The sequence below is a fragment of the Anolis carolinensis genome, chromosome 2 (assembly GCF_035594765.1).
Source record: "Anolis carolinensis isolate JA03-04 chromosome 2, rAnoCar3.1.pri, whole genome shotgun sequence".
In the NCBI taxonomy this organism is placed as follows: Eukaryota; Metazoa; Chordata; class Lepidosauria; order Squamata; family Dactyloidae; genus Anolis; species Anolis carolinensis.
The window spans coordinates 146,676,677-146,693,528 of record NC_085842.1 but is presented as its reverse complement, the minus strand read 5'-3'; the positions used below and the strand labels follow the sequence as shown (position 1 = coordinate 146,693,528).

The window sequence follows — 16,852 nt, the reverse complement described above, 5'->3', positions numbered from 1 at the left end:
TTATTACTAGGCTGCATCTACAGTCTAAAATTAATGCAGTTGGACACCATATTAATTGGCATGGCTAGTTTTAGCAGGTACATAGTCTTCTCTGCCAAAGAATACTAGTGCTTCACCAAATTACAACTCGAAGGATTCCAGATCATTGAGCCATGGCGGTTTATGTGGTATCAAACTGCATTAATTCTACAATGTAGGTGCACTCCCAATCCAACACTCAACCTCTATATCATGCTAGTTCTATATGTGCATTAAAGAGATTCTGTTCAAGCTCCCATGACTGCAGGTAGTGCTGTAGTGGATGGTGTAGGTTGTGTCTATGGTCACCTGTAGGCTGTTATAGTTACTCTCCAGAAATGAGTGCGGGACTTTCTTTGTAGTCTTGCTGGAGGCATTGTAGGCATGTTTGTGTGTCTAGCATTTGGGTGAACTCATATTATTTGTCTTGAATTGTTAAGTTTATGGTCTTTTATTGTTGTTTACTAATTGTTAATGCTTTTGGTAGCATTTGTTTTCAAAAGCTATATTTTAGTTCTGTGCCACCCTTGATAGTAGAAATGTGAGTCAGTGAATAACAAAGGAAAACTGGAGATGAATGGAAAGGCTGTCCACTCTTGCAGTCTTCTGCACCTTCATCAAAGCCAAAACTGAAAGTAGCCACCAATATGGAAAAATATGTAAAAACAGAATATGTTCCTTTATTCATGAAATAATCCTATATGTTTTCTTAAAAACAATCCAACACATTTTGGGATACCACTTCTTGAGAGACTTTGATTGGTCCTGAGTCACTGCTAGATGTTTAAAGGTCAGAAGGGAGTAGGGCCAAAGAGACTTTGCCCTCAAAAGGAAATGGACCCCAAGTTGGTAAAACTAGATACTTAGCCTGTGTCCAGCAAGGGCCCAACACAAAGTGTTTCTCAATGGAACCTGTGCCTGAAAGAAGGAAAATTGCACTTCCACTTCTGTCCTGCAGTAGCATGTAATGGAGACCACAAGGGTCTTCACATGCCAGTGATAAGATTGATATCAACAATATTGGCATCTGCATTCAAGAACCTGTTATGGGAAAAACTATGGCAGTGGCCACCAAAGCCTTTTAAAATTTGTAGCGTAATTAACCCAAGCACAAGAGCTAAAGGAGCAGGAATGATGGGGGAACCAAGATAGTTTTGGTCTCATATCAAACAAAAATGGCCCAAATCCTAAACTAATATACCTCTAAGCATGTATTCTAGTCCTATCTTGCTGTATTTTAATGCTAGCACCCAGCACAGTGTACCTACTGTTTTAGTATTGGTAATGTTATGAAGCAAGAGCTGGACTTTGTAGTACACAGTTAAAGTATGAGTGGGCCACCTTTTCCTGCACTTGTTCCTTTGGCTCGTCTAGCAGGACGACTCTTGGTTAAGCAGGCCTGAACACTGAGCATTAAACATCTGCACAAAAAGGTCTGTGGCTAAGGTGTGGGAAGGTTCCTCAAATCCAATGGTCAGGAGCTGCTGGTAATCTCCCATGGGGTGGTGACACAAGACCCTGTGCAGAGAAAGGAGAGAAAGTCAGTGTTGACAATTTCCATGGTATCCCTTTATCTGGTGCCCTGGAAGCTCACTCTCCTTGTTTTAATGGTCAATCAGCATGACTACAGAAGGGCTTTTGTTCAATGACAGGTAACTATGCAGGGAATCAGATGACATTCAGTGTTTGAAGATTTATCATTTCCATGGTTGCTTCTTTGATGCTTTATTGTAGTCATCATGAACATCTTTCAATCATCGGTTGTGAGTCATAATATTGAACCAAGCAGCAAGCCTCAGCTACATTTTGTTTTTACCATGCTAAAAATATGTGGGAAATTACATCCCACTCACCAAAAATAGAGGAGAGCAGTTTGTGGCATATGTTTTAGATGCTCCCCATATTGCAAAAGTTTGAAAGAGGCCATGAAATTGCCGCTAAATTATGATCAGTGGTGAAAAGTTGTTTGTCTGTTCTTTCATTTGTTTTAAATCCTCTGATAAATTCACAACAGCATACATGTATTTTGTCCTTTCCCATGTTAACCGCACAGCAACCTTGAGAGCCAGGCCAGGCTAAATGAATATGGTTCACTTAAGGTGAGCTTCATGGCTCAGTGGGAAATTTGACCTGAATCTCTTTAACCAAGTACCAGTCCAACACACCAGTTGCTATATTAGCCTGACTGTTAGGATTGTCACCTTGACGTTGTGAGGGGGCTTGCATGTTCCAATGAACCTGCGGGCACAACCACAGGAGTCACACACTCCCAGGAGTGGCCACAGGGGAGAATCCAGACCAAGAACAATCCGAAGACCCAAAGACCTCAACGGCAGAGCAGGCGGAGGATAACATGGTACATGTTACAACAGCTGTGAAAGCGGAAGAAGTCTGCAACAGACTGAGAAGCCACTCTCGTTGTGCTGCTGGGACCTCAATTTGTGAAGACTGTGTGTTGACCGGCCGTGCACCGACCTCCACACATTAAAAAAAATCACGCACAGGCATCTTCCAAGAAATGGAGGACCATCATCCTTGAACTACGAGGGATCGTCTAAGTTAGTAAGTAGGATTTTTAGGTACTGTATATACTCGAGTATAAGCCTAGTTTTTCAGCCCTTTTGTTAAGACTGAAAAAGCCCCCCTCGGCTTATACTCAGGTGAGGGTCCTAGTTGGCTTATATTTGGGTCAGCTTATACTCGAGAATATATGGTACATTTATTATTTTTCTTTATATTATTGGTATTATTACATTTATTATTTTTCTTTATTATTGTTGCTACTATTACATTTATTTTACTCTATTATTATTATTATTATTACGTTTATTATTTCACTCTGATATTATTATTATTGCATTTATTATTTTACTCTATTTATTATTACATGTATTATTTTACTATATTATTATTAAAAGGATACATAAGCACATTTACATTGAAGAAAATGAGAATAATGATTTGATCAGAGTTGGACAGTCTTATCTTAAATTTGAGCTTTATGTAAATATTCAAAAACATTTAACCTACTGATGCCTCAATTAATGTAATTTTATTGATATCTGTTTTTATTTCTGAAATGTACCACTCTCGGCTTATACTGGAGTCAATGTTTTCCCAGTTTTTTGTGGTAAAATTAGGTGCCTCGGCTTATATTCGAGTCGGCTTATACGCGAGTATATACGGTAATCAAAAGGGATGGGGACCCAAACTGGGTGACAACTAAAAGCACCAACCTCAATGCTACAAACATTACACAAGCCAACAAAATCAAACTTTTTGTAATCCTCATTAATGAGAGTAGCAGCACAGTTTAAATCAATTTAATGCTGATTTTAAATACTGTATATACTCAAGTATAAGCCAACCCAAATATTTTTATTTCTGAAATTTACCACCTTCGGCTTATACTGGAGTCAATGTTTTCCCAGTTTTTTGTGGTAAAATTAGGTGCCTCGGCTTATATTCGGGTCGGCTTATACTCGAGTATATACAGTAATTTCTTGTTAGACATCTTTGTTGGTGCCAAAGACAACATAAGCATTGGTATATCTATTTCTGATATTGCAAAGGTCTAACTCCCTTCCCACCTTTAAAACATAAGCCAATTATATTAAACAAACCTATATACTCATGAATAAATCCAGATTTTTTTGTCAAAATATCAGACCAAAAAATGTGGGCTGACTTATACTTGAATAATTGTACATACTGTGCCTTAACTCTAATCAAAAAGAAATTGTCCCCTCCTCTGAGTGGCAAAAGGCAAGAGCTTTGCCCATTTTAGGAGAACCTAAAAGAACCACTCTTTCCTTCATGGCACTACTTCTGGTCTTTATAAATGATTACACAGGAAAATGGAATTGGCAGATAGAGGTAGCTGGTTCCAGAGGTACTTTCCCCTCTCCACAGAATGACCCTCAATTTATTCAGGGGTCATATCAAAATCCATAACTGTAGTCCTCAAACCATGAGTGTATATAATATGTTAGTATTCTGTGAATTGGTGTCTTTGCAGAGCAGTACCGTATTTAATTTTTGTTGACAGGCTACATCGAAGGGTATGAGGACCTCTTAAAATAAGATACCTTATGTGATTTTCTAGGGTTGACCAAGAAGCTTAAATATGATAATCAGAATAGTTAATAATGTTTGCAAGACGTATAATAGTCAAGTAAGGGTCCAACTGAAAATGTGAGCAATTTCAGCAGTCATTCAGAAGGACAATATTTTTCTATTTGGCTATTGGAATAGTCCCTAAATATCACATTGTAAGCAACCAGTGAACTGTGGTTAGATGCATGCCTGAAGCTATTCAAAAGAAAACAATGCATCTCAATGGAGATTGTGTGTCATATAAATATGCATGGAGTATGCTTTTCACCATAGCAACACTCAGTAAACAGTGATCTAGCTGTTTATATACCAAGAGAGGAGAGAAGGTAGACAGTGAACCATTATTAGCTCACTGCCCAGCTTCCTGCCTACTGGCTACTGGGATTTTTTCAAAGGCTGATGAACTTGATAAACTTGATAGATTCTAGCAAAGCATTTGTTCTGTTTTTAAGACAAGAGAGGCTCATTTAACAATGTAGTTGTGGTTTAATTACAAAGAAATCTCAAGTTTTACTTCATTAATGTTAGACACAGCCAGCCAGAAGGCTTTCTTTCTCTGTAGAGACTGGCGTTGCCATCTTGCATACCTACCAGGAGAGCACATCAGCACTATGCTCGCTGTCGGGATCTACAGGCACCCAGCGTCCAATGGACCAGAGCTTCTGCATCTTCACAGTTGCCTCATCACCAGTGTCACGGAAGCACAGAAAATAGCTGCAAGAAAAGGGGCAAAATCACAAAGGGCTAAAATGAGAAAGCCTCAAGAAAGCTCCAGGAGCAGAAGTGTAATGAAACCCACCACACATTCTTGTTGTTTTGAAAGGGAAATATATGTTATATTTCAAAATGAAAATGTGATATTAATGTCTTTGATAAATTGAAAGTCACTTTATTATTGTAGCAACATAACATATAACTTGGTCTGGCAGGAAATTACCATATTTACTCAAATCTAACACTCACCTTTTTTGGCTAAATAACTTCTCCAAAATTAGCGTGCATGTTAGATTCATGTCATACAGTAATCTTAGTGCTGAGAAAAAGCCAAAGGGGAAGCTGCTTCAGGATCTGCACCTGGAAGTCCTATTTGAGGGACATCATCTCTCATTTAATTGTCATGGCTCAATGCTGTGCCATCCTGGGATTTGTAGTTTGGTGAGGTACCAGCATTCTTTGGCAGAGAAGGCTCAAGGCCTTGTCAAACGACAGCCCCCAGGATTTCGTAGCATTGAACCAAGGCAATTAAAGTGGATTTATTTTACAACATAGATGCATCTCAAGGTTTTCTTTTCCATTGCTGGAAGCTTTGGTGTTCTAACATAATTGTTTATAATGAAGGAATTTTAAGCAGGCAGCAACTGCAACACTCACCTTTTTTTGGCTAAATTACAAAGGGTGTACTTTTGCCACTGTGCATTACATTCGCCAGCAAATACTTTTTTGTTTTCAGGGTTTTGGAAATTGAGGTGCACATTAGATTTGATGATGCATTAGACTTGAGTAAATATGGGGAAGTTGTAAATTAAAAGTGCAGTTCATGCATATGGTTATTGCAAATTGAGTTTATATCTATATTTGGACTGCTTTGGTTTTGCTGTTTTATAAGAAAGAGGTGAAAACAATAACAAGAGAAGCCATAAAATTAGTAAAATAAAATGTTATCTCTTAGAGTCCTCTATGGGTCAGGCATAAGTATTCATACCTGTCCCCCCATCTCTCAAAAAAAGAAGAGAAGAGAAGAGAAGAGAAGAGAAAAGAAGAGGGAAACTGAGAAAAGGAAAACAACAAAGCATATAAAAGTCAAACCACTACTTGTATTTTAGAAATGATTCTGGGATAGAAGCAAATACATTAACATATTGTCCCATGCTTCATTTTTCTCCAATTTTCTAAGAAAAGAAAGCTCTATAAAATGGGAGAGGGTCTGAACTGTTCTTCTCCCTCTGCCTGTCATTCATTTGTCTATCTTTCTCACACTCTGTCCATCTTTCATGAGTTTGGCAACTCACTATTCTGTTTTAGGTGTTTGATTCCGGCCAGCAGACTTTTCCAAGATGTCAATGTTCCAGCGCATCTTTTTGTATAAATTGTGGGGAACATGAGCAGCTGTGTAGGGTGCGGAGATGGAATAGCGAAAGATGGAAACTTGTCGCATCTCATTCAACCAGAACTTGCCACAGAAGAAACAGGAAACACTAGTAGAGATTTTTAAACAGAAAGATAGGATTGCATGTGAATATACACAACAAAATAAAATAGAAATACAGTTTCAGAGCTGGAAGATTATCACTTTCAAAGTGTATGCAAAAACTAATAAACAAAAACTAATGAATAAAAAACAAGAAACAAAAATGTAACTAACTTGAGGAAGTTGGCAGTCAAGCAATTTTAAAATAAAATCTTTTTAAAATCTTGACTTTTTATGCATTTAAAAATTAAATTATTTTATTAGTTTAATAATTTTTAGACTGATATTGTGTCTTTCATAGTACAGTACAATGTTTGCTGCATATTTTATTTGGAAGAGCCAGTTTTCTTATTCCTATATATTATAATGACCAAGAAGAACAAGTCCTCTGAATTAGTTTGTTCCTGACCTCATAACATGGGAACTACTTGTTGCACGCTGAAATAAATTAAGCTCAACTCTTGGAAACTGTCATACCTGGATGGATCTGTGTCTTCCAAGGACACAAAGCTGAAGGAAGCATACATCAGAACTAGTTGCTCAAGTTGGCAAGCCAATTGCTGAGAGATCTCTAAGAGCTGTGGGATAAATAAAGAAGTCAAGTTGGACTAGACTTTCTTCTGATAATGGAGTCTGAAAAGTTAGAGCCTTCAGCAAATGTGGTCAAGATTCCACTAATCACTACCAAACTGTCTACTCTCTAATAGTTAGACTTATATATGGTTTAAGGCTGCAATTCAGATAATCCCTCAGCTTTGGTGGCCCACACCTAAATACTCCAGAGATACCAACTTCTGTCTGATCTTGGAACCTAAGCAGATTAATACTTAGATGAGAGACTGCCAATTAATACTAGGTGCTGTAGGCTATATTTCAGAGGAACAAATAGGGAAACTACCTCTGGGTATTCCTAGTCTAAAAAAAACCCTAAAAATTAATGCGGTCGTCATTAGGCAACAGATGACTTGAAGGTACATATACAACACACTGGAAGTGCAAGGCAGCTAGGAATGTTAGAGGTTGTAGCATCTCTAAAAGAACACAAAACTGGAAAGACTTCATGGATCATCATTGAGCTAAAGGGCAACACATACATACTCTGCTGCCTGCTAATTCAAGATCCCCAAATGTGAAATATGCCACCTGTCCTCGTTTCCTGCTGTCTCTTTCCCTGTCCAAGGAAAAAGAAGCATACACTGGTCCAGCAGCTTTCAGTCTGAACTCATTTTGCCAACGATGAAATGTCAATAAGGTGGTAAAAGGCAGGGAAGACAGAATTATTCTGTCTTCCCTGTCTTAACAACTGGTTTTGGGATTTAAAAAAAAAAACTGGAAAAGATAATAGGGAATCAAGAGGACACTATCAAAAAAATACTGGAGAAATTATGTGGATGAGATGGAGTGATTGTATGATTAAAGCTTCTTTGGGAGTCACATCTATCAGGAACATAGTTATTTTCTCTTGGACTTTTTCTGAGTCTAAGGGGGTATTGACATTTCTTATTAACATAGACCATGCTTTGCTAATCAGCTTGCTACAATGTTAACACAGAATCTAGACATATATTTCTATTGTACTAACATTCTTCCCATGTCATTTCTTTGTTAGTTTAATTTCAGGTGCAGCATCTTACTTCATTCCAAAATAGTTTGCTAGCTTGGAGTTTGTCCATATATAGCTTTTGGAGAGGAAACAATATGTTATATATTGGTAGTTAGTCCTAAATGTAAACTTCTCTACCTCTTTCACAATTATAGGATCTTAAAAAGAAAAGAAAAAGAAAAAAAGAGGTAGAGAATGACCACGGGTGAGTGGGACATTAGGAAAAAGAAGCTGAAATTGGTGCCATTTTGGAAATTCACAGAAAGGATGTTGATTTTGAAGGGGGAGCCTTGATAAAACAGAACTTTTGAATTAATCTCAGTTTCCTTCCCTGAGCCAAATTAAGATGTAGTTTGATTTCATCCGCATCTTCTCCCTTACCTAGAAACCTTTTCTTCTTCCTTAGATTAGATTCACAAAGGTGCACATAGCATGTCCTTTATGTTTGAAACCAGGTTGGATAAAGCGTACCTCCCAATTCTACCTATTCCTGTTCCTAAGGGAGACTCACCCGCCTTCTGACTGGCTCCTGTGGGAGTCTTAAGTAAGGTGTGCAGCTGCGTGCTGTGGATTCCAGGTAATGGAAGTATGGCTGGCACATCTGCAGGAACGTAGGCATAGCTTTGGCAAATTGCTCCTTCTGCATTCTGTCCCTGCTAAAATAGGAGGCCCACTATAAGTCATTGTGCACTCTTTTGCTCAACTCTCATTAATAGGTGCCACATTAAAAACAGTACATGGCTAGGGGATGGATTTTTTTAAGACACTTTCCCTTTCAAATAATGAATCATTTAAAAGATCTTAGTTTATGCTTCCCAGCCTGGAGTCTTTCAGATGGATTGGATTAGTATTCCTATGTCCCCAACCAGCATGGCTGGGCATCAGGTTGGAGAAGGCTGAGCCAGCCACATAAGACTTCCCCATCCTAAAGTGCCCCATTTATTCTTCTTCCCAGTAGTGTGGAGACCAAGTTCAGTCTCTCATCTCTTGCAAATTGCTTGGGAAGTCCAGCAACAGGATGTAGGAAATCTCTGCAGCTTCTAACCACCCTATATAAAAGTCAAATGTTTCCTAGAATTTTGAGTTGCTGCTAACTGGCAGAGAAGTAAGGTTGAACACTGTGAAAGCCATCCTCTGCATGGCTATCTGCCTCCTCCCAGTAGACTCAAATCAAGGAAAAGCTTCATGAGAACCACCACTCCTCTTAATGTTCCCCCAGCAACAGCAGGAGTATCAGGAGTATCCCTCTGGGCAGCTAAACCAGGAAATCCCAAATGGGTGGCCCCCCACAAGAGTCTGCCTCCAGAGCAAACAAAAAATGGGCAACTTGGAAGTCTCTGAACAGACTCAGAAGTGGAGTGGACAGATCAAAAGATAACCTGGCAAAACGGCACTACTTAGAAGAATCTTCCACCTTGTGCGACTGTGGAGCAGAGCAAACAACTCTGCATATGCATGCTTGTCCATAATATCCTGTCTCATGCATAAAGGAAGAAAGCTACAGACAATGTGGTCGCTATTGCCCGTTTTCAGTCAAAAGTTATTTAACCGCTCATGTTCCCTCTATTTTTTTATCAGTTTTATACTTATTTATGCAATGTTTTTGACACAAAATAAATAATAAAGCAGTGGGGTAGTGGGACCATTCCAATTTTGTTCTAGCCTCTCAGAAAAGTCAGAGGAATCACAAGAAAGACATTATATGTCACCCAAATCTTCAGATTGGGAAATTTTTCTGGTTAAGTTAGACATTTCTGTGCTTTCTCCAGGTCCTAGGCATGAGGTAAATGAGCTCAAAAGAACTGGGGGTATGCATGTGTGGGACTGATTTTCCTCACTACTCTCTGCTTCTAGCCCTCCACCTCTGGAAATTAATCCTGTGGACACTGCAACCTTAGACATAACATTGCTTGAGAACCAGCCCATCCATTCATCTATCTTCTCTTCCTCTTTCCTTCCATTCTCTCATCAATCAGCAGCTCTTTCTTATTTCCAAAAACATGTTTCAGTAAATCCTGAGTGGACTGCCTGGACAGTCAAGAGTAGATCAAGGGAATCTTTAGCCTTTCAGATGCATTAGACAATGCTATTCAAAGAAGTGGTTCATGGACCTTGAATAATCTTTGACTAATGGCCAGATAGCTTCTAAGAAAAAAACTAATTGTAACAAGTGGGCACACATATGGTACTAGTTCCTAGCTCATTGGGGAAAAATTGTTCATCCCATATATCAGATAGCTTAAGAAGTACAGTATAGTACCCAAAACCTTTCCTATTGGCCATGCAGATTGGGGGCATTTGGGGGTTGAAATTGTGGCCATCTAGAAGGCCAAAGCTTCTTGCCCAAAGGGTGATGCTTCCTGTATATGTTTCCTCAACCAGCTGTCACCTGTACAACAGGTATGTCTGGAAGTCCTCTGCTTTCTTCAGCAAATACTTGAGCTTTTCAGTAATGGGAGCCAGAAGTTCCTCCAAAATGATGTTCATTTCCGATGGGGACTCAGGCTGTGATGCCACATTACTCAGCCAATGGGATTCAGCAATAGGAGGGGAGATGAGACACAGCCCCGGGCTGTGAGGACTGTGGCTCAGAGTGCCCTCAGAGCTAGAAGTTTGGACATCCACAGAGCCATCAGAGAGGCAACTGTATCCTTGCTTGCTTGCCATCTTCAGGCACTTGTCTGAGGAATCTGCCAAGAGAAAAGGAACTAAGCAACATTGCAACACACCTATTTCCAAAGGTGCTCTCAAACCAATTGTATATTTATATGTATATTTTTATGAATGTTTATTATATTTAATTTTAATTGATTGAATGTTCTGTATTATTTTTATATATGTGTTTTTATTGTAAGTCGCCCTGAGTCCCCTATTGGGTGAGAAGGGCGGGATACAAGTACTGTAATAAATAAATAAATAAAAACATGGATTTATGTCTCTAGGTATGTATCATTCTAATGCAGTTTGATGCCACTTTAATTGACATGACTCAGTACAATGGAAGTTTGGGATTTGTTGTTTAGTGAGTCACCAGTCTTCTCTGCTGAGAAGGCTAAATACCTTGTAAAACTACAGCTTCCTTGATTCCATAGCATTGAGCCATGGCAGTTAAAGTGGTGTCAAACCACATTGATTCTATGGTGTAGATGCTCCCCAGATTTCATGTGAAAGACGAACCTTCACCCTTCCATCCTGTTGTAGCCACTGAGACATAATGGAGTCCTGCATTCAAATTCAGGATCTTCTCTTGGTGACCTTTGCCCCTCTCTACAAGCAGACTCACATGCCTTTTTAGGTACATTAGAATAGTAAAATGACAGATGGCTTGAAGGAAAACATGCACACACACATATGCTAAGAACATATGGGGAGGCTTCTTGAACATCTGATGTGGGGGCAATGAAATTTATAATGATGGAATAAACTGTCTACTTTCCTGTGTTGTCGAAGGTTTTCATGGCCAGAATCACTGGGTTCCTGTGAGTTTTCCGGGCTGTATGGCCATGTTAAAGAAGCATACTCTCCTGACTTTCACCCACATCTCTGGCAGGCATCCTCAGAGAAGTCTGTTGGAAACTAGGCAAGTGAGGTTTATATATCTGTGGAATGTCCAGGGTGGGAGAAAGAACTCTTGTTTATTTAAGGCAAGTGTGAATGTTACAATTGGCAATCTTGATTAGCATTGATAGCCTTGTAGTTTCAAAGCCTGGCTGCTTCCTGCTTAGGGGGATCCCTTGTTAGGAGGTATTAGCTGACCCTAATTGTTTCCTGTCTGGAAATCCCTGTTTTCTGAGTGTTGTTCTTTATTTACTGTCCTGATTCTAGAGTTTTTAAAATACTGGTAGCCAGATTTCATTCATTTTCATGGTTTTCTTCTTTCTGTTGAAATTGGCCACCTGATTGTGGATTTAAATGGTTTCCAACATTCACACTTGTCTCAGGCAGACAAGAGTTTTTTCTCGCTCCCTGGACTTTCCACTAATATATAAACCCCACTTTCCTAGTTTCCAACAGACCTCACAACCTCTGATGATGCCTGCCATAGACGTGGGTAAAATGTCAGGAGAGAATGCTTCTGGAACATGGCCATACAGCCCAGAAAACTCACATCAACCCATCGATTAAGGTCATGAAAGCCCTTGAGAACACAACAATCTGTTTGATAGAACTTGGAAATCGTGTATTAGCTTAATGTATAAAAGCAGTGGCCAACTTAAACCACCAAACGTCCAAGAAAGATTGTGGTTAAACATTGGAAAGTCATATTACAATAATTATGCGTAACGGCTGAAATTATAACAGGGCCCCCCAAATTAAGGCCTGTGGGCCGAAGGTTGTTTACCCGGCCCCCACCCTAAACTTTAAACATATGGTCGCGCTAAATCTGAAACAACTTGAAGGCACACCACAACAACAACAACAATCCAATTAACTTGACTCTCTCATCAGCCAAAAGCAGGCCCACACTTCCCACTGAAATACTGGTCAGTATGTGTTGGTTAAAATATTCTTTTAAATATTTTAAATACTTTTAAATATTGTATTGTTCTTTCATGGGGGGCTTGCATTACAAATAAGATAGAAATTTGTTCATATTCTTTCCAAACTATGGTCCGGCGTCCCCGACAGTCTGAGGAACTGTGAACCGGCACCCGGCTTTAAAGGTTTGAGAACCCCTGAATTAGAATAAGCAGAAAGAATAAAATTGACAGAGCTGTATATCTATGACAGGCATGGGCAAACTTGGGCCCTCCGGGTGTTTTGGACTTCAACTCCCACCATTCCTAGCAGCCTCCGGCCCCTTCCTTTCCCCCCTCAGCCGCTTAAGCGGCTGAGGGGGAAAAGGAAAGGGCCGGAGGCTGCTAGGAATGGTGGGAGTTGAAGTCCAAAACACCCGGAGGACTCAAGTTTGCCCATGCCTGATATATAATGTGTGTGGTGGAGCATTTTTCAATCATTTGTCAAGTCCCCTTTGTTCTCAGCCTCCACCCTCACCTGCAAGCGCTTGCTACAGGCTGCCAGGTGCGGCAGTTGGCTAGCTCCCCCTCCCCCACCCCAACTGCCATCCGGGTTTTGAATTCAGACACTTTCCAACCGACATCCCCGTGTTCTGTGGCTCAGCTGCTCTGTAAAGAAGCCTGGCCTCTGGCTTCTTTGCATTCTTTCTGCCCTCATTATAACTGCCACCAGCATTCTTGACAGGAAATCTGGATTTTACTTCATAAACGCAGGCCACTGCTTATAAAAGATGGCCTGGCTTTGCTTTCAAAGTATCGGGCCACTCAGGCTTGCTGTTAAGAGAAAATGATGACAACGAGGGAAGCGTAAGAATTTCTGAAGTGGACAAAGAGGAAGCCAGACTTTTCCAAACTGTGGCCCCTTCCACACAGCTGAATAAAATCCCACATTTTCTGCTTATATGGCATTGTGGACTCAGATAACCCAGTTCAAAACAGATATAGTGGGTTATTCTGCCTTGATATTCTGGGTTATATGGCTGTGTGGAAGGGCTCTGAGTGTCATGACATATTAGTGTGCTAGCAGCAGTGTGCAGGTGTGTCACACAAACTGAATGAGAAACCTCAGAGTCTATGTGAAATAAGCAATACATTATATATACATCATATATATTTCACACCCCTGGGGCATTTTGGGCAGCCCCCTATTGGGAGGATAATAATAATAATAATAATAATAATAATAATAATAATAATAATAATAATAATTTATTTAAAACATTTATATTCCACCCTTTCACCCCGAAGGGGACTCAGGGCAGAGCACAACATATTTACGGCAAACACTCCATGCCGAGACATAAGATAATTATAAATATACACAAACATTAAAATCAGTTATATCTACTTTAAAATCAGCTATTTAAATGCACTGAGCTGCTGAACTTGCAGACCGAAAGGTCACAGGTTCAAATCCCGGGAGCAGAGTGAGCGCCCGCTGTTAGCTCCAGCTTCTGCCAACCTAGCAGTTTGAAAACATGCCAATGTGAGTAGATCAATAGGTACCGCTCCGGCAGGAAGGTAACGGCGCTCCATGCAGTCATGCTGGCCACATGACCTTGGAGGTGTCTACGGACAGCGCTGGCTCTTCGGCTTAGAAATGGAGATGAGCACCAACCTCCAGAGTCAGACCTGACTGGACTTAACGTCAGGGAAAAAACTTTACCTTTACCTTTTATTTAAACCAATAATAATATAATTAGGACATCATAAGGACAACCTTATAGGACGTTGGCCATTTTATTTTGACCCTGCAGGCTGCTATAAATCATCTTAAATTATTTTACTCATATTACATTTTGATATAAGAAAATCCAACAAATGCTCCGTTTAGCCAAGGATAAGCGGGATCCTCTTCCCTCTGCAGGAGTCTACTGTATACCATGCAGCTGCAGACACAGGGACCACCAAACACAGCAGCATTGCCCAAACACGAATCAAGGAACATGAAAGGCATTGCAGTGCAGACTCACTCAACCAGACATAGCAGAACATTTGATGAACCAACCTGGACACAGCATATTATTTGAGAACACAGAAATGCTGGACCACTCTCACAACCACCATGTCAGGCTATACAGAGAAGCCACTGAAATCCACAAGCAAATGGGCAATTTCAACAGAAAGGAGGAAACTATGAAAATGAACAAAATCTGGCTACCAGTATGGAAAAAAACTCTACAATCAGGACAGTAGATAAAGAGCAACACCCAGAAGACAGGGGAATTCCAGATAGGAAACAATCAGGGGCAGCTAACACCTCAGAACAAAGGATTCCCCAGGCAGGAAGCAGCCAGACTTTGAAGCTGCAAGACTATGCAATGCTAATCGAGGTTGCCAATTGCAACATTCAGACTTGCCCCAAATAGAAAAAAGTTCTTTTCCCCGCCGGACATTATTCCACAGATATATAAACCTCCCTTGCCTAGTTTCCAACAGACCACACAACCTCTGAGGATGCCTGCCATAGATGTAGGCGAAGCATCAAGAGAGAATGTTTCTGGAACATGGGTATTCAGCCTAGAAAACCCACAACAATCCATTTTGTGCAAACTTCAGCCTTCCAGGTGTTTTGGACTTCAACTGCCACAATTCCTGACTTCCGGCCCTTTCCTTTTTCCCCTCAGCCGCTTAAGGAAAGGGCCCGAGGCCAGGAATTGTGGCATTTGAAGTCCAAAATGCCTGCAGAGCTGAAGTCTGTCCCTGCCTCAGTCAAGGTGGACTTTTCCAGTGATATATGGTAGGGGTCAAAACGAGAGGCAATACAGTTTTCCCACCTATCTTGGTAGCATTCTATAAAGGCAAGAGGGCCTTCTTCACCACCTTATCCCAAAGCCCGTAAGAATTGATGTAACCACAAATGGTCCTAGATGGCAAAAAAGCATGGCTGCACAAGGTTCCTTTGCTGAGAAACATAAAATAATTACCTCTTCCTCTGCTTCTTTCCCCTGTGAATGTACATAGATTGTGAAAACGAGCAGATATTTGTAATTGGTTGCAAATCAGATCTCCCTGTCACAATGATTTGAATTCCTAAAGCATTTGAATGAATAAATACATTTTGGAAGACCATACAATGTGTGGGAAGTGACTGAGCACCCCACTTTGAAGTACAGCAATGCATTGAAAAATTTAATTCGTTTTGTGTCTGTGTTCTTAAGTCAAAACATTTGTATCTCAAAGCGAATTTTCCCATTGAAAATTCATCTCAGATTCAGGGGAAGCAATCACATGGAGCTGGAGTTTCTGCCTCGCAGGAAAAAGTGCCACAGCTGCTCCGGCTAAGACTCCAATCCAAGTTTTGTTTCTCTCTGCTTTGCTCTTAGAACTGGTTTAGAACTGGTTTTGCACTGTTCTTAGGGAAAAACCACATTTGAATGTCAAAAAGTCACTCTAGGCCAGTGGTTCTCAACCTGTGGATCCCCAGGTGTTTTGGCCTACAACTCCCAGAAATCCCAGCCAGTTTACCAGTTGTTTGGATTTCTGAGAGTTGTAGGCCAAAACATCTGGGGACCCACAGGTTGAGAACCACTGCTCTAGGCCAAGTGAGGATTTGTAAATTGCAAGGTACTTATCTTGGGATATTCTTATGTAGAGTTTCTACTGTACTGATGTTGTTTCTCTTTTCTGAACTGTCCTGCACCAAAGTAGGTTTCCTTTTTAATAAAAGGTTATTTACTAATCCATTAGGCACTAATCTGTGGCTGGGAATGCACTGCTTGAAAGAGCCAGCCTGGTTCAGTGAGTTCATAATTGGATCAGAACTGTGAAAGATTAGGGTTTGAACCTCTCCTCAGCCATGGAAACCAAGGCTCCTTCCTGACAGGCCTTATATCCCAGGATCTGATCCCGGGTTTTCTGTTTATCCCAGATTATCTGGCAGTGCAGACTCATATAATCAAGTTTAAAACAGAAAACCTGGAATCAGATCCTGGGACATAGGGCCTGTCTGGAAGAGCTCCAAGTCACACTATTCAGTCTATGGCCCCTTCCACACAGTTAAGTAAAATCCCACATTATCTGCTTTGAATTGGAATATATGGTAGTGTGGACTCAAATAACCCACTTCAAAGCAGATATTGTGAGATTTTCTGCCTTGATATTCTGGGTTATATGGCTGTGTGGAAGGGCCCCAAGAGAAAGATCTGAATGTTTAGAAGGAAGAAAAGTGATTTTTGCTCTCAGTTTGATGGGATAAAATCCAAAACATGTATTTGGATACATCAATCTCTATGCTATTTTTCCCTTTTAGACTACAGTATTTTGAAGATCACAGAGAACAGTTTACCAATACTTCTGAATTACAATTAATTATTCAAGAAGTCTTCTTCCCTAAATTTAGATCCATTTTATCTTTTTGAAGCCAATATTTGGGTTTCAGCATAGCTTTGGCTGCTGGTCCCATTAAGA

The 16,852-nt window shown here is 40.2% G+C and overlaps 1 protein-coding gene across 3 annotated transcripts; it reads right to left on the bottom strand.

Moving 5' to 3' along the window:
* Positions 1-678: 678 nt before the first annotated feature.
* Positions 679-13,420, bottom strand: c2h19orf67 (chromosome 2 C19orf67 homolog). Of its 3 annotated transcripts, none has more exons than XM_062970753.1 (7): positions 12,921-13,420; positions 10,315-10,615; positions 8,437-8,581; positions 6,800-6,900; positions 6,144-6,329; positions 4,726-4,848; positions 679-1,536 (listed from the first exon to the last, which is right to left on the bottom strand). In XM_062970753.1, exons 2-7 carry the CDS (start codon positions 10,590-10,592, stop codon positions 1,389-1,391), a joined length of 981 nt encoding a protein of 326 aa, XP_062826823.1. In that variant the 5' UTR covers positions 10,593-10,615; positions 12,921-13,420; the 3' UTR covers positions 679-1,388. The 3 variants fall into 3 exon arrangements, with proteins under 3 accessions (XP_062826823.1, XP_008102419.2, XP_062826822.1); XM_008104212.2 differs by lacking the exon at positions 12,921-13,420 and adding an exon at positions 11,103-12,714 and having other exon boundaries at positions 8,437-8,578; XM_062970752.1 differs by lacking the exon at positions 12,921-13,420 and adding an exon at positions 11,103-12,710.
* Positions 13,421-16,852: the final 3,432 nt, after the last annotated feature.